At 40.7% G+C, this 25,833-nt stretch overlaps 1 protein-coding gene across 1 annotated transcript in view; it reads left to right on the top strand.

Annotated features, from left to right (window-relative positions):
* The first annotated feature begins 18,456 nt into the window (after window positions 1–18,456).
* The window catches only part of LOC117408741 (neuronal acetylcholine receptor subunit beta-2-like), a 31,041-nt gene continuing 23,664 nt past the window's right edge, over window positions 18,457–25,833 (top strand). The window contains exon 1 of the mRNA XM_034014011.3: window positions 18,457–18,727. Within this exon, the coding sequence (XP_033869902.1) occupies window positions 18,676–18,727 (52 nt within the window). The 5' untranslated portion in view covers window positions 18,457–18,675. The remainder of the gene's footprint in view (window positions 18,728–25,833) is intronic.

Genomic DNA, 25,833 nt, shown 5'->3' on the forward strand with positions numbered 1-25,833 from the left:
AGCTTTCGTAGTCCCAATGATCCCGAAAGCGATGCCGTCTGGAGCTAAGCTAGCTTCTGGTGGGGCCACCCATGGCGGTAAGGTCAAGGGGGGAGGTTCCAGACAAAGCGCGATCCAACCAAGACCTCAACGGTAGAGCAGGTGGAAGATGATGGTAAGTCACAACGGCTGTAAAGGAGGAGGAAGGCTGCAGCAGAGAAGGATCCCCAGTTGTCTTGGAGTCCATGACACTGGACCGTGACCCCTATCTGTCAATGACCATGTGGTGGCTGCTCGTGCATCAGTCTCCCCACGTTAAATGAAGTCACGCACAGACGTCCTCCAAAAAGGGAATCCGCCCTATACATCCCGGATCAAAGTCCTATGGCGATCAGCAAGTGGCGAAGGGGGCAGGATTGTGAGATCTGGAAGCTTCTAGTCCCCTGCTGGCACATTAGGCGGTTGGTATCAGATTCAGTCGCTGGGCTCTTGGACTGAGGCAGATAGAGTCCTTCGGCAGATGCACCCATGACCTAGCAGCCCTCTTTAGGATCCACTCTGCTCACCCCACTAGGGGAAGGGGCTGGAAAAGGTGCCCTAAAAATAGCCTGCCTCAAAACTCCCGACTGGATTACCGTGTCCAGAGGGATCACCTACATGCGGTCAGAAACAAAGAAAAATGAATTTTGGAGCCTGGAATGTGCGCACCCTAATGGAGTGATCGACCCGAGAGGAGACAATACTGAGGTTGCTGCATGATGGCATGTCTGCCACAGTGCTCAGCAGCAGCGGCTCTGAGTCAGAGCCCTTCACTGTGGAGACAGGGGTCAAACAGGGCTGCATCATCACGCCCACCCTGTTTGCCGTTTTCATTACTGCCATTTTTCACCTCATTGGCCAAGAACTGCCACAGGGAATTCAAATCCTGTACTGAACAGATGGCAGGCTGTTCAACCTCAACAGGTTCAAGGCTAAAAGCAAAGTCGTCACCACCACCATCATGGAGCTTCAGTATGCCGACGACAATGCAGTCGCAGCACACTCCGCAGAAGACCTCCAGTGTATCCTGAATGCTTTTGCCAAGGCATACAGGATCCTGGGTCTAGCCTTGAATATAAAGAAGACGCAAGTTCTTCACCAACCACTACCCAACAAGCCCTCTACTCTGCCCACTATACAAGTTGACAATAACATTCTTGAAAATGTTGATCACTTTTCATACCTCAGCAGCGTTCTCTCCTCCAAAGCAGACATTGACTCAGAGATAAACCACCGCCTGAGTTGTGCCAGTGGAGCTTACGCAAGACTGAGAAAAAGAGTCTTCGAAGACCATGACCTACAGGTCCATACAAAACTCCTGGTCTACAAAGCTGGTGTCCTCCACACACTGCTATACGGAGCCGAAACATGGACCACCTACAGTAGGCACTTTAAAGCTCTGGAACAACACCACTAAAGATCCTTATGGAAAATCCTGAGGATCAGCTGGGAGGACAGAAGCACCAACACCAGCATTCTGGAGGAGGCCAACATAAACAGCATCACCACTACCATAATGCAAGACCAACTCCGATGGACAGGCCATGTCATCCAGATGCCCAACTCACGCCTCCTGAAACAGATCATGTACTCCCAGTTGAGGGAAGGTCAGCGAGCCCCTGGCGGGCAAAAGAAACGCTACAAAGACAACATCAAAACAAACCTGAAGAAAATCAACATCACCTCCAACAATTGGGAAGACATTGCACTAAATAGACACAGCTGGAGGAAAATCGTTCAAGAGGGGGCTACACTACATGAAAAGGATCTTTGCTGTGCCACAGAGGACAAGTGGCAGCTACGCAAGGAGAGACTCAACACCAGGAAGGCCCAACTACCAATCACAACCAACACTCACCCCTGCCCACACTGCACCAAAATATGTGGCTCCCGGATCGGCCTTTACAGCCATCTGAAGACCCACAAATAGAAGACCCTATGGAGGACAATCATAATCGACCGAGTGATCGCCAATGATGACTTCCTGGTCTGTGACGTCACCACTCGACCCTCCTGTCATACCCCTCCAAGAGGAAGAGGAGGAGCTGCTTGCCCGAAGGCTGGAGAAGACAGAACTGCCTGGCCCAAAACGACCGAAGAGGAGGAGCGGCCGTTCCCGGAGGCGAGCAAAGGAGCTTCTGCCATCTCCAGAGCCGGAGGAGGAGGAGCCCTTGCCATCTCCAGTGCAAAAGGGGGAGCAGTCGCTGCCATCTCCAGAGGCGGAAGGGGAGGAGTCATAGTCATCCCCAGTGCAAAAGGGAGAGGGGCTGCTGCCGTCTCCAGAGCCGGAAGGGGAGGAGTCTCTGCTGTTTCCAGTGCAAAAGGGGGAGGAATCACTGTAGTCTTCAGAGCTAGAAGGGGGGGAGCTTCCACCAGCTCCAGTCAGCAAGGCAACTACTGGGCCAACCTCTGCAACCAATACAACTGCTGCTGAGTGGAACATGGCAAAAACCAGCTGCACATGCAGACGGTCCAGCGTCCGCAGGTCTGCATCCAGAGGGTCCAGTGTCTGCCCGTCCAGAGAGTTCAGTGTCCGTATGTCTGGAGGGTCCAGCGCCCGCACTGCTGCCAGTACCACTACCGGAGTGTCCCACACCACTGCCAGCATTGAGGCCACCATCTGTAGAGGAGCCCCGAAAGAGGAAAAGTCACTTGGGATTAGGAGGTGGAAATGGGCTTAAATGGGCACCCCCCACAGAAGCCCAGGGGTCACAAGGGGGTTAAACGGGTGTCCCCTTACAAAAGCCCAGTGGTCACAAGAGGGGTTAAACAGGCGCCCCTTTCAGAAGACCCAGGACTACATCAGTCAAAGGAGGAGGCAAGGAGACCACCTCCACCACATCCCCGACCAACCCGCCTGCCAACCCACCCACAAGAATCCGGATTGAGAAAAATGGACAAGATGGGAGGGATTGGTGTTTCGGCCATGTATGCTGTACAGATGGGGGGAGGTGTGTGGCAGGGTAAAAGCCCTGCTTGTGTAAATAGTGTGTGTGGGAATGTATAGTTGGCAGGGATGGGGTTAATTCTCTCCCTGCCAACAATCACAGGTGTGGCCATTACCCAATTAGGTAACTGAGTGCTAATTGGGGAGTGGCCATCTGTATAAAAAAGATGTGAAATCCATTGTGTGAGAAGAGGGTTAGGTGAGTGAAACTGTGCGAAACTACGAAACTGTGTGAAACTGCTGGTCAGTGAAGACGAATGCCCAGCCTGACAGCAATGGTTGTGTATGTTTGCTTGTTTTGTTTAAATCTTTCTTTTGGCCATCATGCCCTGTTGATTTGTTTTGTTTGATAAATGTGCACGCAAGTGCTTGAACTGCAGCTTCCTTGTTTCTGAGTCTCATTCCTGCCGGTAACAGCTTGGGCCGTGATGCTATCCTCACAACATCCGATTAGAAAGGTCTTCATTTTGATCTGCTGGTCTCTGATGTAAAAGGTCAGTGGATTAAGGAAGCCTATTAATTGACTGAACTGCTGTGTCCTCTCCATGACACTAATTTACAAGTACAAATAAAGCAGATTTAATCTTAAAAGTGCTAATGGACACATTTAACAATTAAAAGCAAACAAGTCTCATAAGAAATACTTACTGTTGGGATTGAAACAATCCTAAAAATACTGTATGGATAAAAACCTCCATTAGATATCATATTCAACTTTAATTAATATTGTTCTATGTACTGCACAATGTGGTTACAAACTGTATATACAAATGTAGACATTTCTAAAACTACATTGTTATTATTCATGGATTACAAAGATTTCAATTACATTATTAAATAATAATAATAATAATAATAATAATAATAATAATAATAATAATAATAATAATAATAATAATAGTCAATAATCTTTGGTAATTTACAGTATTGTTTAAATAATTATTTGCGTGAAAGTTTAGAAATTTTACTACAGTATTTCATACACAAGGTGATAGAATTGAATCCAGCAACTGGATTATAATATGATATGCTGGACAGCTCTCATGACAGAACCCAGCAGCTGGATTATAATACAGACTCCAGTTTCACATTATTAAAAGCATTTTGGATATTTGTGCTAAGGTTACAATGATTTTTCTACTTTTCACACTATGGGTATTGTAATGAATGACCCCTACTGGCCGAATAGGCACATGTCTTGCCTTTAGTACCAAGGGTCAGTGGTTCAATTCCAGACCACAATGAATGTAAAATGAATAAATAAAAAAGCATCAGAGTATGTACTCCACAGCAAAAGCCAGAGTCTCAAGGTGGTACATTTCTACATTAATTTAGTTTTTAGAATTAGTGACATTTACATCTTAAAAACACAGATATACTCACACTATATAGGGGAATCTCAGTGAAAACAGTTCAGTGTCCTCGGCTCACCGCGCACCAACGACCCCTGTAGTCTCGCCTGGCGCTTGCGGGCTTGCCTGTAAGCTGCCCAGAGCTGCGTTGTCCTCCGACGCTGTAGCTCTGAGGTGGCTGCATGGTGGGTCTGCAGTGTGAAAAAAGTGGTAGGCTGACGGCACTTGCTTCGGGGGACAGTGTGTGTTCGTCTTCGCCCTCCTGAGTCAGCACGAGGGTGGTAGCGGTGAGCTGAGCCTAAAAATAATTGGATATTCTAAATTGGGAGAAAATGATAAAAAAAACAATTTCCGACTACTAAATAATAAAAAAAAGAAACACTAGTCTAGAGACACACAAAGGTTGTGTGTGTGTGTGTGTGTGTGGCCCAACACTGTGTGTGGTGAAACAGTTTATGATTATAAAAATGTCTGTATCACAGCAACCACATGATTGATATTCTCATTCACCACTTCACTGGCAGGGAGGTATCACAGTCCATTTATAACACCTGCTTCCTCCCTTTAATTAAAGAAATACTTTAGAGGTAGAGCATTGTATAAAGCAAAATGTGACATGTTCCACTATGGTCTCTATTAATCATATTTGCGAACTGTCGTCCAGTGTGAAAATCAAACACTTTGATATATAGCAAAAGGTTTTTTAAAAAGAGAGATATTAAAGATAATAATAATATTCATCAGAATGTCACAGTATTATAAAGCCTTGAGTTTGTAAAATACCCTAATCTCAGTTTTTAAATCATCTCTTACAACCACTAAAGGAACTGAGTAAAATTGCCTTATAAAGCTGGTTATAGAATTAAAATGGTGAGCTGGTTTTACTATTGAGCTGGTGCTAGATGGGAGTTATTTGTGTTATGCAAAAGTCCCTAAATATTGATGGAAAAGCAAGTCACTTGTTTCTATTTGCTCTGAATATATGAATGAGTGTGAAACTCTAGGGAAGACAAACTAAATCAGTATTTAATCAAACTTTGAATTGCACTTAAACTGATTTTTAAATACATGTTAATGTATCAAACGAATGTAAGGTCATGGTTTTTGTTGGAACACATATTTTCACTTGCTTGAGGGGGTCAAATTTGGTTTAAAAATCAGTAAGAACCAACTTTAAAATGATAGACCTTGATTATATTGTAACTGTGTGAAGGGAGATCATTCTTTCTAACACTCCATTTGTAGAATGGCTGCTGTATAAAGAACAGATGATTACTTTGGCCATCAAAGTGGCATGTCACATGACAGCATCTTACATTCACACTGAAAACAGTAATCAAGGGACTCCTCCCACACCTCCTCCAATGAACTCCATAGCACCAGTATTTGTATTACTGATTTTGATCAATCTATTCCAGACTAGCCCCCTGTAATTAAATGAGCTAAGATTACAGGATTACACCTTTCTTGTTAGGCCAGGCTCGAGTCATAGAACATTATCGCAATCACCGCAATTAAAGAATGTGTAGTTGTCATTTCCTAGACATCTTGAGGAATAAACTGATATTTATTAACTCTATATGAATAAGATACCTTTCATCTCTCTCCCTCTGACAAATGTGCCCTGTTCTACTCTGAGAAATTACTAAGCCTTACAATACAATACGTTTAGTTCAAGTTCCTTTTAATATCATTAGATATTACCAATTCAACTTCAAGACATATATAGCAACAAAGAAACATGCTTCAGTGCTATATTTTTTTTTTTTATCAGCATTTCAATTCTTTTATTTAAGCATTTAATTTTGTTAAGGAGAGAAAACGTCACATTTCAGACAGCCATACAGGCTAGTGATTTTTTTTTTCCAATCATGTTATGCTAACTATAGATATACATTTTGTATAGGAGAGTTTATTGCTCCATTTTTCACCCTGGCTACTTTATTTGGTAATAGATTTATTGGCACTTCTAAACTGTGAGCATCTTAATCCCTTACGAACAAAGCTGGGTGAATGAAATGTTCAATAAAGGGGATGGTGGTTATAGATAACCATTTTTCCCACCCACTCCATTATTCCAAATTGTATTACATCTTTGCAGGGCAGCAGAGTGGAGTAGTGGTTAGGGCTCTGGACTCTCGACCGGAGGGTCATGGGTTCAATCCCAGGTGGGGGACACTGCTGCTGTACCCTTGAGCAAGGTAATTTACCTAGATTGCTCCAGTAAAAACCCAACTGTATAAATGGGAAATAAATCTATAAAAATAACGTGTAAAAAATAATGTCATTGTATGTACAAATATAAGTTTCCCGTCTGCTAAGAAATAAATAATAATAATAACTAAAGGTCAGTGGGTGTCTTCCGATCCCAACTGTTTGCGGCTAGGATCTTGAAAATGAATGTCGGTATACTACCAGCTTTTGGAGGACAGGACAGCTCTCATCAGGAATCTGGCCAGTGGGGGACGCTGTAGTGTGGTGAGTTGAAGCAGTGCCTCCTGATTTGACCTCTAATAGTATTGGTCAAAAGCATTTTTAGACCTGACTGAAGCAGCTGTTTTGACCTTTTCATTTCATTTTCCTATAAGTACACTTTACAATAGATATTATTTATCAATGTAGTCTATACTCTACACAGGTAAATAATGCCCATCCTTTTCTTCAATCTAAGGAACCAGGATAAACCTTTGACATCTGCTGTCCCAGGCTCCCACCCAGTTCTAACTTACTTTCTTGATGATCTGTCTTTCTTGAAGTTCAGCCTGGCCTTGACCTTTATGTGCAGTCTCTGGGGTTTTCAGTTGTTAGTTGTGATACATTATGGCACTTACAGCCAAGGCTAGCTAAAAGATTCCAAAACGTGTCGTTATTTTACTCATAGTTCTTTGTCTGGGATATGTCCAGGTTCTTGACCTTGGAATATTTCTAACCATCTGGCACGCAACTTTAGTTTTCAGTGTTAGCTCAAAATCCTTGATTACCCCTGTGTAAAAACATTTTCATGTCTTTTTCTGGTTGAACACATTCACCATTTATGAATACAGCAGATAGGATGAGGTTATTGTTATATAGTATATAGTACTGTAAATCATGATTTTTACTGTTTAATCTTTTGGAATTACAGTCTGTGATACAATTTATTATTATTTTTTTTTAATTTAGTGGTCACCAATTATTTTGATTGTTTTTTTCCCCAATTTAGTAATGGCCGATTATTTTTAGGCTCAGCCAACCGCTACCACCCCTTCGCTGACTTGGGAGGGGCGAAGACGAACATACGCTGTCCTCTGAAGTGTGTGCCGTCAGCCACCCGCTTCTTTACACACTACAGACTCACCATGCAGCCACTCAGACCTACAGCGTCGGAGACAACGTAGCCCTGGGCAGCTTACAGGCAAGCTTGCAGGCACCCGGCCAGACCACAGGTGAGCCAAGGAAAACGAGAAAAATCCTGGCCGACCTAGCCCTCCTTCCTGCTGGGCGGCGCTCAGCCAATTGAGCGCTGCCCCCTGAGAGCTCCCTTCCTCGGTCGGCAAAGGAATAGCCTGGACTCGAACCGGTGACGTCCAGACTATAGGGCGCATCCTGCAAACCTCACGGAGCACCTTTACTGGATACGCCACTCAGGATATAATGATATAATTTTGCAGGTATATATGTGGGATAATTAATAGTGTGCACATGAATCAGATCATGTTTGAGGCTGAGAGAGTTATCATGAGAAGTATATGAACCATAAACATGTGTGTAAGCAGACATGAACAAAGTGGTCACAAAAAAAGTGATCGTGCAAAAGTCAAGATATGAACAAATTAATTTTGACTAAATATGCTTAGGAGTTTAGTGGTAGGTTGGTAGAATTAACCACCACTTCTTGAGAGTACCATTTTTGCTAGGTTCAAAAAATCTGCTTTAAGATAAGGAAGGAAACATTGACTCTCCAATGTAACTGGATAGTGGAAGTGCCCATAGCATAGTTGGCTACCATGTTTCAAAGCAAGATCATTGGGTTAACCCTGCAGCTACCTAAGTCCAAAATTAATAACATGTGAGTTTGAGGCTTAGGTGGAGCCCTTATACCTACCACACAGGGAGATGGAAACCATGTGGTTAGGATTACAGTAAGTTACTGTGATCATTGAAATTAACTGACTTTACCCAAGTCAAATCTGAAATACTTAATCATAGGAATACTGTAAACAATGAGCAGGATTTTGAGACTGTTGTCAAGAAGATCAGAAGTACAATAAAAACAGATTTGAAAACATTGGTTTTTATTCTTTTATCATCCATAAAAGTTAATGTGCCTAAAAGATCCCCCATGATTGATATAGGGAGAGATTAATCAAATTTCTACTATGAATATCAATTAAGTGAGAGCAATTTACTAGCAATTAAACTCCTATTTGTGACATGTTGTGTGAAACGAATGAGGCAAAAAATTTGGTAGAATTGAGGCAGTATTAAAAGCTTGACACATACTGTAAAACAAATATCTTTAATGAAACATCCTTTTCAAATATTTGCATACTCTTAAACATTCTTGCACCAATATTGTATAGAAAATATTAAGTTTACAGACAAAGTTCCTGTTTAGCTTTTGTAAAGTTCCTCAGACTAGCTGTACCCCCCCTCCGCTCCCCTGTTTCCAGAGCCCGCTCCTTCTCCACCCGTGCCCCTCAGTGGTGGAACGACCTATCCACGGATGACCGCTCAGTCCCTTACCACCTTCCGGCACCTCCTCAAGCATCTGTAAACCTCACAACTCTCGACTATACTGGACTATATGACACCCAATTGTACCAGTACCTGCATCAGCTTGTACTTGCACTGAACTGTTCCATACCTTGCTGCATTCAACTACTGCTTTTAATTATAACTACTTCCTGTATCTTGTACATGATTTTACTCTTATAGGTATCCGTATTCATTTCTTGTAATTGATCTCTGGCACTGCTCTGGCCTGGTTCTCCTCCTACCTCTCCAACCGCACTTACCAGGTAACCTGGCGTGAAGCAACCTCCACACCTCTCCCTCTCTTAACAGGAGTCCCCCAAGGGTCAGTCTTGGGTCCTCTCCTCTCTCTACACCCGCTCCCTGGGCCCCCTCATCGCATCCCATGGTTTCTCATACCATTTCTATGCTGATGATGCTTAGATTTTCCTCTCCTTCCCCACCTCTGACTCCACCACCTCCTCCCGTATCTCTACTTGTCTCTCTGCTATTTCCTCCTGGATGCACTCACCTCAAACTCAACCTCGCTAAATCTGACCTCCTTTTTTCCCCTCCTCCTCCTCCCCCTCCTCTGATCTCTCTATCTCTGTTCCTCTGGAATCTACCACACTCTCTCCCTCTTCCTCTGCTAAGAACCTTGGCGTCACCCTGGACCCCTGCCTCTCTTATTCCCAGCACATCTCCACTCTGGCACACACTTGCCGATTCTTCCTGAGCAACATCCGAAGAATCTGACCCTTCCTCACCAACTACGCCACCCATCTCCTGGTCCAGGACTTGGTACTCTCCCGCCTAGACTACTGAAAATCCCTCCTGGCTGGCCTCCCTGCGTCCACCACCCGTCCGCTCCAGCTCATCCAGAACTCCGCTGCCCGCCTGGTGTTCTCTCTGCCTCGCTTCTCCCACGCAACTCCACTACTCCGCTCACTCCACTGGCTCCCGATCACCGCTCGCATCCAGTTCAAGACTCTTGTACTAGCCTACAGATGCCTTGACCAGACTGCACCCAGCTACCTCCAGACCCTCATCTCTCCCTACACCCCCACTCTACCTCCTCTACACTCCCCTGCCTCCAGAGCCCGCTCCTTCTCCACCATCACTCCGCAGTGGTGGAATGACCTTCCTACAGATGTCAGGACTGCCCAGTCCCTGACCACATTCCAGCGCCTCCTTAAGACTCACCTCTTCAGACAACACCTGTAGAACTCCTCTGTTTTTCCCCTGGGACACTTATCACCCTTCCTTAAATGCGCTTTACTTGCTCTTATCTGCCCCCTATTTTACTGCATTTAATCCTGTACTTCAGAGTACTGTAATCTGCCAAGTGTTTAACCTGTAGTATTTTGTATTTAATCATATCCTGATGTAACTATCACTGTTATCTGCTGTATTATTGAATTGTATTTTGTCACACTTGTACTTGCTTGAACCAAAGTCATTGTATTTATCTTGCTCTTAATTGTATTATTACTTGTACTGTAACACTTGAAATGTATTTGCTTACAATTGTAAGTGGTCCTGCATAAGGGCGTCTGCTAAGAAATAAATAATAATAATAATATTAATCATACTTACTACGTGCTCTTACTGGACTTTACTCTTATAAGCACATATTTTTCTATAAGTTAACTGCTCTCAGTCAAACTCATCCTTATATGTAATTATTTACTCTTACTCGTATTTGAATTTGATCTTATCTGCTACTGATTTTCTTGTACTTTATAACTGCTCTTATCTGCAATGTGATATTCTGTAATGTGATACTCTACTATAATATTTTATTATGTGATATTTTGTAAGGTGATATTTTGTAACAACTGTAAGTTGCCCTGGATGTCTGCTAAGAAAAAAATAATAATAAGAAGAAGAAGAAGAAGAAGAAGAAGAAGAAGAAGAAGAAGAAGAACATAAGAAAGTTTACAAACGAGAGGAGGCCATTCAGCCCATCTTGCTTGTTTGGTTTTTAGTAGCTTATTGGTCCCAGAATCTCATCAAGCAGCTTCTTAAAGGATCCCAGGGTGTCAACAACATTACTGGGGAGTTGGTTCCATACCCTCACAATTCCCTGGGTCGACATTGTCAATACCTTTTAGAATTTTGAATGCTTGAATCCGATCACCGCGTAGTCTTCTTTGTTCAAGACTGAATAGATTCAATTTTTGAATCATAAATACTTGATTTTTGAATCATAAATACTTAATATTTGAATCATAAATACTTGATAGTTCATGAATTATCTGAGGATGTGCAAAGTTCTATAATGAGAAGTATGTTGTATTTTAGTTCACATTCAGCTCATGAATTGTATGATATACTCTTATAAACTTACGTTGTGAAGTTCCACAGTTCAGGTTATAGGGCAGGTCAATGTGTAAATGACACTAACAACCATGCTGTACAGTGTATGTGTTTGTATTTTCATAAAACAAGCAAACAAAAACAAAGAATTCCTTGTCACTCCATGTGTTTACTTCAATTAAAAAGCAGAAAGCAAGCATCAACAACAATGGTGAAAAAAGGTAAAGGATCACTCAGCTGACATTGCTGCTAATTTCATTTAACCTGGACTCTGCTGAAGCCAGATCACAACTGTCTGTTCTCCATCAGAGGCTTTCCTTTCTAAATGGTGCTTTCATGTTTACATCTATTCAACTAGGTAGAGCATGCTTAAATATAAAACAAATGTGATTTGACAAATTAGCTCACATAGTTGCCAGCTATTCACCAGCAATATGGACTCTCCATTGGACAGACACAGTCAAAGTCTCCAAATCTAGAAGGGATGTTTTTTTTATTTAAAATGTTTGCCAATACATGTAACTAGTGAATAATTACACTATGAATAACTATGCATCTAATTGTTTCATTTCTGGTTCAAATAAGTAGCACTTATATGTTACAGCCATGCTATCAAGTCAGACATTTAACCAACTAACTAGAACTTGTCAGGATCTGGCCAAACAGAATTGCATATTATCATATATTTAATTTATATATTTATTGTATTTATGTAGTGCTTTTTATACAAAGGTATCGCAAAGCACTGTACAGTACATAACAGAACAAAGAACAAACCACAATACATTTGTATAGCATGTCACACATACAACTGCCATAATCAGACCATTTAAATAACATATTTAGATAACAGTATACACATAATACAAAAACAACAATTTAAAAGTTACATTAAAACCCACTAAGATAAGAAAGCCATTTTATAAAAGTGCGTTTTTAGTCTTGACTTGAAAACTTTAACGGTCCCAGCTTCCCTGACAAACGAAGGCAGAGCTCTACAAGAAAAAGCCCTACCTCCCATGTTGCTTTTTTGACCCTAGGAATAACCAGCTGCCCCACATTCTGTGATTTCAGAGTGTGGTTTGGAAGATATGGGGTCAGTAACTCCTGCAAATAATGAGGTGCTAATCCATTCAGGGCCTTGTAAGTTAACAGCAAAATCTTAAAATCAATTATATACTGGGAGCCAGTGTAAAGAGGCCAAAACAGTGGTAATATGTTCACTTTTCCTGGTTTTAGTTAGAATTCTAGCAGCGGTATTCTGAACAAGCTGCAAGCGGGATAACACATGTTTTGGGTCACCAGAAAAAAGTGCATTACAATAATCAATTCTAGATGCATGCATTAGTCTCTCGGCATCAGATACTGAAATAATTGGTCTAATGTTTGGCTATATTTCTCAAATGGTAAAAAAGATAGTTTAGTAACTTCCCTAATATAAGTCTCAAATGATAGATCAGGATCAAAGATGACCCCCAAACTCTTAGTTTCTAGTTTAAATTTTGATGAGAGACTGCAAGGGTCGAGCTCATGTAATATTTCCTTTTAGTTGGTTCTGTGAGCCCACCAGCATAACCTCTGTTTTATCTGAACTCAACATTAGACAATTTTGTGACATCCGATGCTTGATGTCTGTAAGGCAAGTAGCTAATAACACCCTGTGAAAGTGATGGCTGACGTCAGACCAGAAACACAAAACCAAAACAAACAGGTAATGGCGAGTGAAACTGAGGCACAATGGTGCTCAGTGCCTTTTATTAATAAACAAAATATTTAAACAAAACACAACTACACAAAAGAAAAGGGCACACTGGCCAAACAAACAAACAATAAAGATAACATCAAACAAGTAGTCGTGCTGGTTTGAACCCACACAAATAGCAATTGTTTACCTCCTAACTCCTCACTCGTTCTCCACTCTCGAACCCTTCACTGTGCAGCCAAAGCTGCAGGTTCTTATAGTGGTGACCGAGGGATTAACTAGCTATTAATTATCTTGTTAACCCCTAAAGATGACTTTAGGACTGACTGTCAGCCAGTTCAATAATTACTAGCTGACAGTCACACATGCTTACAAGGAATTAAAACAAACAATACAAAACAATAACTTGGCGGACGGCATCTTGGTTAAAATCACCCAATAAAAGAATCCTATGATATTTGTTTATCAATATAGATAGCAGATCCCCAAATTCAGTCAGAAATAGCGGGTTTGACTTAGGTGGTCGATTAATAATTACAATATGAACAGGTAATGGACAGTTTAATGTCAAGGTTAAAACTTCAAAAGATTAATAACCTTCAACAATTTCCTATTTGATTCCAAGGTCACTACGGAAAACAGTAGCAAGTCCACCTCCCCGCCCAGTAGAGCGAGCTTTCTGGAATTTCTGGAAGAATAGTTAGGTGGAGAAGCCTCAATCAGGGAAACATTGTCATTCGGTCCAAGCCATGTTTCAGTTGAAGAGAGAATGTAAATGTTGTAATCCTGAATAAAATCACTAATTAACGGAGCGTTATTAGACAGAGACCTGACATTAAATAAACCTAGGCGAAAATTGGCCCATTCAAGAGCATGTGATTGAGCAGGGGTAATAGGAATTTGACAGTTACTGTAGCTCACACCTCTGTGTTTACACAGCGGGTAGTGGGAATGGCAGGATACTTAACCTGAATTTTTGCATGCCTCTTTCAAATGCCTGGTTTAACAGAATGACTGTAACATCTGTGTGTGTATGGATACTTTTATGTGCAATATTAACTCCAAAACAGAACTGAATGTAAATTCTGATATCATAGTAAATCAACAGAAATACTACTAGAAAGTATCTACCAAAGTTCAAACAGTTCTTTTTTTAATAGCATCTTAAAACCAAACATTCTATTTTTTAGTTTACAACAGAGAGGATCACAGAAAAGCTATGTGGAATGTTCTAAAAAACAATAGCCACCCACACAGTTAGAACATGGATTTTACAGAATTATACTATACCATAGGAAAACATGAAAATGAATACATTTACAGTAGCTTTTTTAGAAGATAATCTAAATTGTACCAAATATGAAGCTACTGTATTGTAAACCAATCTGAAAAAACAATTTCAAATCCAGTTTTTTTTTGTTTTTCTTTAAAGGGGAATATCACTTGTGCTGGTCGTGCGGCTTTCCTTAACTGCATCCAATATCCCTGAGAGACCAGCCTGAAATGATCATTTCTTTTTTTCTCAAATTCGTGGAGAAGACATAAGCCAGTTTGCATGCTTTGGCTTTATTGTGGATGTTTTCAGGTCCACATCAATATCGGTAATGTCCTTGCCAGTAGAAAGCCCAGCCTGGATCTGCTCTGAGTACCACATGGAAAACTGCTCTTTCATTGCCCTCTTAAAATCAGAATTCACGGCAACATCAAGTGGTTGCAATTCTCCAGTGCATCCACCAGGAACAAATACAACGGCAAAATTCGCTGCCTTCAGATGGTCGAGAAAATTGTTGCCTATTTCTATAGTCCCTCCATGTTCAGCTAACAGGGACGGATCATGATATTTCACTACACCTTTAGCAGTGCAAACAGTTACAGTGCTGTTGATAAGACACCCCCCCCCCGCACAGCGAAGTCGCTTAAGGTATTGCTGTACAACTGCATCCAGTTTACCCAGTTTCAGTGGGCAGCCCCGAATGCAATGCTCCAATGTCGTAACTTTGTTGGGATCCCCTCATTCCTTCAGTTTGTGACATTGCTCACTAGATACACACACAGTAAGAGTAGGCTACTTACGCCCTCTGAGTCAACCATTGGAAGCATTTATATATTGGAAACATTTACATATGCGCCAAAAATGTTGGCGATTTTTTTTAATACGCAAAAATCGCATAATAAAAGGCTTGCAGATATTTCTGGAGTAACAGTATCTTGCTTGTGGTAATGTGAGGGAGACTTCCATGCATTTGTGCACATTTGCTTAGCTTGCTGCACAAGCAGATGGTGGACAGCGAGGGCAGCAGTGATAACGGGTGAGAATAGCATTGGTTTAAATGGGTGCACATCGCTCCAGAAGGAATTGCTGCTGGAGTGTGAGGGTGGCATTGTAATGGGGGTGCATATATCGAGGGAGGACTGTAAATGTATAACTTTCTGATTTTGCCAAATTTGCTTACTTCAGTGCTTTATGAGGCCTTTTATCTTGTAAAATGTTGTCTTTGGTATAGTTGTTTATCACCACTAATCACTTCTGGCATTATACAGATACAGATTTATGCAATCATGCACTTGATAATATGCGCTTGTGGCTTCCTCCCACCATTCGAAACATTTAGACATTGTGCATTAACACCAAAGGTTAGGTTACATAGAGAAGCTTAGGCTGTTATTACAGACTCAAGTCCCTGAAGGCTGGCTAAATACTGTATACAGGGTTTAATGTCACATACAATCCATCCAAGTTAAAAAAATATGCCATTACAGACTGCAGTGTCCCCTAGTCATGAAAAATGCACTATACTATAGCACCAATATGATTGGCTGTAGGAAAGGACACTTCCACAGCAATGTATTTCTGGTCTCAGCACCAAACCGCTATTATTTTTTAAATAAATGTTCTTAACATTAATTTACAAACAGACCAGGACTCATATTATGCACTCATGAAATATTTTGTGTAAACAACTCTTTCAACACTGTACACATGCCTAGGACATATAAAACTCCACTTAAAACGGGATCTGCTCTAATAGCATCAGAAAGAGGACTTAGGACTAAACTTCATACTGAGAAAGAGGACTCAGGGCTAAACTCCATACTGAGAAAGAGGACAGGGCTAAACTCCATACTGAGAAAGAGGACAGGGCTAAACTCCATACTGAGAAAGAGGACTCAGGGCTAAACTCCATACTGAGAAAGAGGACTTAGGACTAAACTTCATACTGAGAAAGAGGACTCAGGGCTAAACTCCATACTGAGAAAGAGGACTTAGGACTAAACTTCATACTGAGAAAGAGGACAGGGCTAAACTTCATACTGAGAAAGAGGACTCAGGGCTAAACTCCATACTGAGAAAGAGGACAGGGCTAAACTCCATACTGAGAAAGAGGACAGGGCTAAACTCCAAACTGAGAAAGAGGACAGGGCTAAACTCCATACTGAGAAAGAGGACTCAGGGCTAAACTCCATACTGAGAAAGAGGACTCAGGGCTAAATTCCATACTGAGAAAGAGGACAGGGCTAAACTCCATACTGAGAAAGAGGACTCAGGGCTAAACTCCATACTGTGAAAGAGGACAGGGTTAAACTCCATACTGAGAAAGAGGACTCAGGGCTAAACTCCATACTGAGAAAGAGGACAGGGCTAAACTCCATACTGAGAAAGAGGACAGGGCTAAACTCCATACTGAGAAAGAGGACTCAGGGATAAACTCCATACTGTTCTATTGCAGAGAAAATGTGTAGCCCACTTTAGTAATATAGGAAAAATAACTCCACTCAAAACAGCAGATGAGTAAACCAATCTAATACACTATGTATGTCGTCCAGGATCAACCATACACATTTAGCATTTTGTGGTGCCTCCTTCAGAGTGGATGACACTCGAAGGTCTCCAGGCTAAAAGATTGTCTTGACACTTTGGTTTAATACTCACCTCCCTCACAGACTGTCTTCCCCACACCCAGTCTTTTCCTCCTTTGACTGCATTATTATAGTTCACATGTGTCTAGTTAGCTAACTGGTCTCACTATTGCTCTTCCCACTATTATGGCACCCGACTATTACACCTAGTTTAAAGTCAGACAACTTCCTTTCATGAAATTACGTCAAACTGGGCTGCATCAGCTGTGACTCCACCTTTTATATTGTAAATCAACACCTGACATGGTATGGTCCATTTTAAAAAGAAGTCAGCTTGGATAACTTTAAGATAAAACTGCTTTAACGACCAACTAACCAGTTTCATCATTCCCAAGTAATAAGTTGACAGTAAACAACAACATACACAGTGCAGACAGTAGGAATCATAGTTGAGTAATAACAGGACAGTGCCTGTTGTATAGGGACTAGTTTCTGAGGTACAATTGAGTGACTCTATTTAAGCAGTTCATCAGCTTAAATTTGGCCTTGGTCCAAATCTATTAATTTAAAAGCTAGAAAAGGGGGCTTTGGGAAAATATAAATTCATGCATGCTTTAATTAAATGAACACATTATTGATGTTGACTTCTAAAAAAATATTAATCCAATATCAGAATCGCTTTGTATTTGCATGAATTTATATTTTCAAAAAGTTCTGAATTTGGCTGTCTGTTTGCATCTGTCAGTTCACGTGATCATGTGCACATTTCCTGTGATTAGTTGGGAGTAGCTTTTTCGTTCTTTATTGCTTTGTACAGACCTTAAGAGATCAGCATTTGAGACGGATAAGTGTGTATCCAATTTGGACCCTGACATTAGTTGGGGTCCAAATATATTTAGTACTGCCTAAATATATTGCCTAAATGTTTTACCATTTTTCCAAATGGAACTTCCCCAGAAGTTTCCACCGTTATGTAATTTTTTTTATACAAACCTGTATAAAAAATGATGTATTATACCTGCCTTTTGAGTAATGAAAGGTTGGATGAGGGAGGGGCGTTTTGCCTATTTGATGCAACCATGTCTCTATCACATGGCAACGCACTGTGTATGGAGAACGCAGAACTGCGAAAAGGGGACAGCTTTAGACAGTGTATCGTTATAAACTGAAAAGAAAGACACCCAAGCTTCACAAAAAATACAACAAACTGCGTATTATTCTTACTGTATATACGGTTATAACTGTTAAATAGCAAACTTTGTAGGGCGGTCGATTGCAAATTCACTTCTGAAAAACAAGCGCTTCCACCTCAAGTTAAAAACTCTCTTTATCATTAAACGGGAAATGCATTGTTTAACTACCCCACGGGACTAAAGCACCAAACCACTGTGGAGAGCCTTCTTAACAACAATAAGCAAAAAAACAATCTTTATAGGAGTAACTGTGGTTCATGACAAATGAGAAGGTGACCGTTTCGCCAGTGACTGGGGTTGTATAAAGAGAAGGTGGTGAGTAATAGATTAGCACTCCCGTCTGTTTGTCCCACTTCTCTGAGCTGCTCGGGGATAGAACTACATCAGCAGCGCGTTTTCTCTTTAGCACAGACTACTTCAAATGCATCTGTGTTTGTTTTCTCTTACCAGCTGAGCGGAGTTTGTGAGATACATGGACTGAATCTGGCTCCTTAAACCCGTGTCTTTGGTTGGCGACTTCTTTGATTGGCTTGCTTTTCTCAATCTCTTCTGTTTACGGACCAGTGACAGGAGATGGCTGCTTTCTTGACCCTGTCTCTCGCTCTTCTAATCCTCGCCGCGACAAGTAAGTGATACATAAAAAAGACACTCATTAAACAAACCATACTAAACTTTATTTTTACAGTTGTAAAAAACAAAAACAACAAAAAAACACGGTATTTATAGTTTTGCATCCGTAGTAATGAACCGATGATAGTAGCCCACTATCTAAATGAGGTTCATTTCAGAGTAGCAGTAAATCTGTTTATGGGTTGTATGTTTTTTAAATTTATGTATTTATTTATTTATTTATTTTATTGGGAATTAATCTTTGAATGAGGTCATTGTGTTTAATATTTCAGTTACATGCTTAGAGAGATTATGAATCATTTTCGTTTAATCGTTTTAGTTTGTATGTAGCTTGCTCGTACAGTTGTAGTATTTTTTACGGTTTTAAAATATAAATAGAAAACATGTTTGTAAAATTATTGTGTGGAATATAACGATAACATTATTTATACAACATGATATTTATGCTTTAGGAGATTTAAAGATACAGTATACAATTTGACACATTTGAACCTATACAAACTTATTTTAACATATGAAAGTTAATGTGAATATATAAAGTGGGGATGAAATTTACAATTATATGTATATATGGCATACACTTCTAATAAAAAAAAAATGTGCCAATGGTTTTTAAGAATATTTTTTCACTATGGTGAGTAAAAAGTCATGTGACATGACATCTGTCAGATCTGTATGTTGAGTCACTGTATTTTGAACTCACGCCACCTACTGTAATTGCGTACTGTTGCTACTATTGGGACAGTAATCTGATGTTATAGAAATCTGTAATTTACGATTTTTTAAAAAATTATTTTATTTCCTCCAGCAATTTCTGTTCACTGATGGAAATATATATATATATATATATATATATATATATATATATATATATATATATATATATAGATAGATAGATAGATAGATAGATAGATAGTTATTTTGTATCAGGGTTGGCTGATTTAAATCAAGTCGATTTAAATCACTTGATTTTTTTTTTAAATCATTGATTTATTTTTCATTTACTGCCTATTTTATATAGTTTCTCAAGGAAAAGACATGAAAAGTATGTTTTAAAAACCTTTTAGTAACACAAACATCTTAAACGTTTACTATCTATAACTAAAACTCTTAGTTCAGATCACAGCGCAAATGCGAGCGCTATCGCGAATGGCGCTTGCCCCCGATTCTGCGACGCATAAATGGAGCGAAGACGTAAAAAAAAAAAAAACACTGCACTGCACTGGTATTCCGAAGACATGTCTTGCCTCGTTATAGAGCACCCGCCCCATCATTAACATATTAGCTGAATAGATTCTGATGACATTGCAATGGGGTCCAAATAGACAGTTGAGCACTGCGTTAAAACCTGCTGAAACCAGGTTTATTCAGTGGTGCAATCAGGAACTTTAACAATTGAACACACTATAAAAAGCAAAGTAGTACTAAGTAGCAACAGCGTGTGTTTGGACTGACACAGAAAGAGGAAATCAAAGAAAGAAAAGTAAAAGAAAAGAATGACTGGGATGAGTGAGGGGGATTTTTCTCTGGCGTACTCCATTGCTATATTCTTGTAGTTCACATTTAGAGGATGCCACAGTGATAAATAATTTGCTTTATTTATGTATTCATTTAAGATTGAATAAATTAGTTTGGTATGTAACTATTCACAAACCACCATTTCCAACATCCTTAAATTTAGTTTGGAGGTACTGTAGAGCTACAACTAAGGTACTACTACAAAAAATAATTAAATAATAAAAGAAAATCCATAATTATATATAAATATATATATATATATATATATATATATATATATATATATATATTAAATCGATTTAAATAAAAAAAAATCTGATTTAAATGAAATAAATCCGAATTGTTTGATTAAAAAAAAAACAAAAAAAAATGTCAACCTTGTTTTCTATCATATAGGTCTATCTGTTTTAACATCGATTGTTTAGGGGATCCAGATCTATTATTTCATTTAGATGTGTTTAGTATGTACAGTATGTGATTGATAGTAAACTAATAACCTATAGTGCCTTGTTCTTTTTAAACATATTTAATCTTAGTGTGTACTTTTGGGAAGTTATATAGTAGAAGCACAAGACTGACCAGCAATGCAGATAATGTTCACTAAACTGCACCTTATCAATATGGCAGAGAGACCCATTCCATTCATTAGTAGCTGGTGATTGAGGCATTTCTATTGCACATCTATTGATCTGCATAAGAGCTTCCTGTTTTCTTTGTAGAAGGTTAATTGGTTATTGTGTTTTAGGATTCTTTTTTTTTAATTGTGTCAAATCACTTTAGACCATTTAGAGAGTTGCTGTATTCGATTTGATTGTGTACACATGTCTCACATATCAGACAGGCCTTTCACTAACATCACAGTGGGCTATTGCCTTCACAATATTGATCATGGGTTAAATGATGCATTTAAGCAATGCTTTTCAAAGGAGTAGAGATGCTCCAAATAATTATAGTTGCTTTTCAAGGGTATTAAATTAACCCCATGAATATATACAATACATAGCTTTTTTTATATTATTTGTGTAATACCATTTCGCGGTGCATTGGTGAGTCGTGAGGGGAAGTGGTTTACAGCAGCAGCTCGAAGAGCGCCATTTATTTTGAAGGGGGAAAGAATGATAGCAAAGCAAGCCTCAGTCTCTCGATCGTGAACCTTGGTGACTGAAGGCTGGTCTTGATGACCCCTGAGACCTGGAAAACATACAATGTTGGTCCCCTGCTCACTGGAGAGCCGTGGTGGCGACTTGGATGAGGATGCAAACCCATAGGGGGAAGAGGATAGATGACCCGTCTTGGTGGGCAGGACTCACGATTGTGCCCTTGAAAAGGAAAATAATAGATATAGAGAAACCCCGACGTTTAGGTTGGCATCGGCTTTAGGGGTACCCTGAATAGGAAATATATATGGTTAGTATACAGTTATATACAGTGTCTTGCATAAGTATTCATCCCCCTTGGACTTTTCCACATTTTGTAGTGTTACAACCTGGAATTAAAATGGATTTAATTAGGATTTTTTGTCACTGATCTACACAAAATAGTCCATAATGTTAAAGTGCGAAAAATGACGGATTGGCAGGAGCACATTTTGGAGGATGCGTGTTCCAGCCTCTGTTCCCCGAGTCGCCAGGGGGCTGCAACATGGAACCAGGATACAAAAAAACAATTGGGCATTTCAAATTAGGGGAGAAAACCGGGGTAAAAAACCATTGGCGACGACTAAATAAAAAAAAATTAAAAAAAATAAGGAGCATTATAGAGCATGAGCTGCTACATGACAGAATTATTTATGGCCAGGGTTCCCGCTGGATAGAGAACCTGGAGCTGATAATGGTGGATGCCACAGAAGGCTAGAGGAAGTGTAATCACTATCCCCCCCAAAGGTTGGACTCCTGCCCGCACCAGTGAGGAGAAAGAAGACTGCGCCCTGACGACATTTTAGGATGAAACACAAACAAGACATATTAGAATAACTTAAAGGAAAGCCATCCACGCAGTAGAGAGGAAAACCACCTTTCTTTTTTCTTTAGGTGGAAACCTCTGGTGTTCCCGGTGGAGAGGGCGCCCCCACTCTCATTTCGATAGATCGCTGGAATGTATAGCTGTGGAGGGAAAGCTGTAGGATGATGAGACTGTAAACTCCGAAATCTCAGAAGAATGCAGTGAGACACAAGACTTCTGCGGGCTGTGAGGCTACGTGGCTGCAGCTCTCCTGATGCATGGAGTTGCTTAGAAGGCAGAGCTTCCGTCGAGAACTGCTGCAGGATGCGTGGCTGAGTTGCTGGACAATGCTGCTTCAAAAAGGCGGATCAACGGCAGGCTGAGGTTGAGCAGAATGCTGCAAAATGGAGTGTTGCTGTGTGCTGCGTGGCTGGGCAGGTGGAAGGAGCAGGGTTGAAAGGTGAGGCAGAGTGGCTGCTGCTTGCGAGCACCACTAGATGCTTTGCAGCTACTGACTGTGAGACTGTGCAGGAGAAGTAGGCTGCTTTGTAGGTGGGGCAGAACCACCGACTTGGCGTCTGGTAGAGGGAGTCAGGCGTGGATGCTGAGGCTGGCTGGGAACCTGACGTGACTGCTGAGGCTAGCTGGGAGCTTACTGTGAATGCTGAGGCTAGCTGGGAGCTTACTGTGAATGCTGAGGCTAGCTGGGAGCTTTCCATGAATGCTGAGGCTAACTGGGAGCCTGACATTATTATTCTTCATTTCTTAGCAGACACCCTTATCCAGGGCGACTTACATTTCTTACTTTATTTTTATTACATACAATACCCATTTATACAGTTTTTACTTTTTACTGGAGCAATTTAGGTAAAGTACCTTGCACAAGGGTGCAGCAGCAGTGTGTCCCCCACCTGGGATTGAACCAACAACCCTCAAGTCAAGAGTCCAGAGCCCTAACCACTGCACACTGCTGCAATGCTGAGGCTAGCTGGGAGCCTGATGTGAATGCTGAGGCTGGCTGGGAACCTGATGTGAATGCTGAGGCTGGCTGGGAACCTGATGTGAATGCTGAGGCTGGCTGGGAACCTGATGTGAATGCTGAGGCTGGCTGGGAACCTGATGTGAATGCTGAGGCTGGCTGGGAACCTGATGTGAATGCTGAGGCTGGCTGGGAGCCTGATGTGAATGCTGAGGCTGGCTGGGAACCTGATGTGAATGCTGAGACTGGCTGGGAGCCTGATGTGAATGCTGAGGCTGGCTGGGAACCTGATGTGAATGCTGAGGCTGGCTGGGGCGCCAGGGGTGCCAAGACGAGCTGTCTGGGCAGCTGGCGTAGATCGGCCCGGCCGAGAGAGCTTCGCATAGAATGGCAGATGCTGCTGCTGCACTGGGATGCCGAGACGAGTGGGTCCGAGCATCAGGAACATTGCCCTCCTGTCAGACCTGGTTGGGATTGCCATGTCCTTGTAGAACAGCGCTTTCAAGAGCTTGCTTGTAGGTCAATCCTTGTAATAGAAGCACTCTGCTGGCATTGGGGAATGTGAAGGGCTCTCTTCCAAGTCAGATGGAAGGAAAGCCTCGATCGGCGATCCATATCCGAGCAAACAAGCAAGAGGGATAATCCGAAAGAATGGTCTGAGATCCGAAGAGCGAGAGTCGTCAGCCAGAAACAATAAAGAGAAAGAGTCAAACCAGGTACGTAGTAATAATAGTAAGAAATCAGCAGCAATACAAACAAACTCAAAAGATACTGCGTAGAAAACAATGGGAGTGTTTTATAGCAGGCTGTAGATTGCATGAAAGTTCAATGAGATCGGGTTACAGATCTGTTTACCGTGCTGCAAGGGTATGTGTCATAAGCTGATATGGAAATCAGATTACAGTGAAACGCACAAATGCACCCCGAAATTCAACCAACTTTATCACTCAGAAAAATCAGTGATTTAAAACTTATTTTATTTTAATTTCTGTTTTGCTCCCTGAGACTGTGAAACGTCATGCGCCAGTTGTAGTGAAGAGATGCCTGTGAAGAGCCATGCAGGCAGGTTTCTAGGGAGAGTGTGGAGCTTGTGTCCCTACAGCTGAAACTACCTTTGGGAAATGTAAACAAACTGGTCTTCTTTTTAAGGAAGTAGAGGGCATAGGAGGATAAACAATGGAGTGTACCGAGGGGTGCTCTGGAAAAACTTGAAATCCCTCTATTTCAGATTCACATAACGTTGCTTAATGTTTTTAACAGGTTTAGTCCTTAATATTTCATTCTTGCTTTGAGCTTGCCTGGAGATGCTAAATACCTGCAATGGACTGCCTTCGTTATTCCATTTAAACCATGTGTCAATATGACCTTTCAACTGCTAGCCTCACCTACTCTACATATATATATATATATATATATATATATAGAGAGAGAGAGAGAGAGAGAGAGAGAGAGAGAGAGAGAGAGAGAGTAGGCTGACACTGAGACATTGATTTCATGCTTATGAAACCTCATGGGTTGTATAGTCCTTGTTTACTGGAATATGTTTAGGGCTTCTGATTTTCGGTTTTAACCGATAAAACCCGATAAAACACCCCCAATACAAAAAAAATTAAGTCGGTGGATAGCCAATAAACACCAGAAAACACCGGAAAAACTGTGGAAATGGTTAATCAATTCACGTTGACTTTACCCTATTCCCATTAAAAAATAAAACCTACTACAAAAATAATAATAAATACATTTCCCAGTGCTGCTGGGCAATATCCCGCCTTCCTGACTTACATCTATCATTGATTTGTTCTCAATACTTTAAACCCGCCCCAACTACTGAATGACAGCACATTCCTACATTTCTATTGGAGACTCTACTTGCGAGATTTAAAAAGAGATTAAGAAAGAGAGATGGAGGCTTGTTAGTGGGATTTCAAACTGTATTAGTTAAGATATGGAAGATTTAAAACAGAATTGTGGCAAAATGTACAAAAATGCCTACACACAAAAACCCCAGAAGAATGTGCCCGTGACCATAGGGATATTGTTGTGGAAGACAGCAATGGAAAGAAGGTACAATTTAAGTGTGCAAGTACTGCTGAGTTACTATACATATTTTGACAGAAAAAAAAAGCATTTTGGAAAGTAACCGAAAACACTAATTTCATCGAGTATATCAAAAGCGAAAGCCCCGAAAAGAACGATTTACATAAAACTCGAAAATAGCTCAAAATAAGCACCGAAAAATACAATTAATAATACCCAAAAAACAGAAGCCCTAAATATGTTGCAGCTAGTTCACAAGCTATGATATAGGAGGTTACAGTCTTATTATTTACTGTTGTCACACAACCCCTAAAAGATAATAGGCTTGCGCATGACACCTGTAGTTCAAAAACACATTTTCACCAAATCATGCCTCAGAACAACTGTAAAAACCAACCAGTAACATTAATAGATACAAACAAAGTCCAGATTTCAAAGGAAGAAAAACAATTTCAAGTAAATACAACATTAAAAAAAAAAAAAAAAAACTTTGAGTGATACACTGTACAAATTAAATTAATTTAACTTAATGTAAAATAAGGCCGATCTTTTTCACCTGTGAGCATTTTACAATACCTCCTATAAAAGAGGTTAGCTTATTCTTGCTCTGAAAACTATAGCAATTT

Source organism: Acipenser ruthenus, chromosome 2 (genome assembly GCF_902713425.1).
Source record: "Acipenser ruthenus chromosome 2, fAciRut3.2 maternal haplotype, whole genome shotgun sequence".
NCBI classification, from domain to species: Eukaryota; Metazoa; Chordata; class Actinopteri; order Acipenseriformes; family Acipenseridae; genus Acipenser; species Acipenser ruthenus.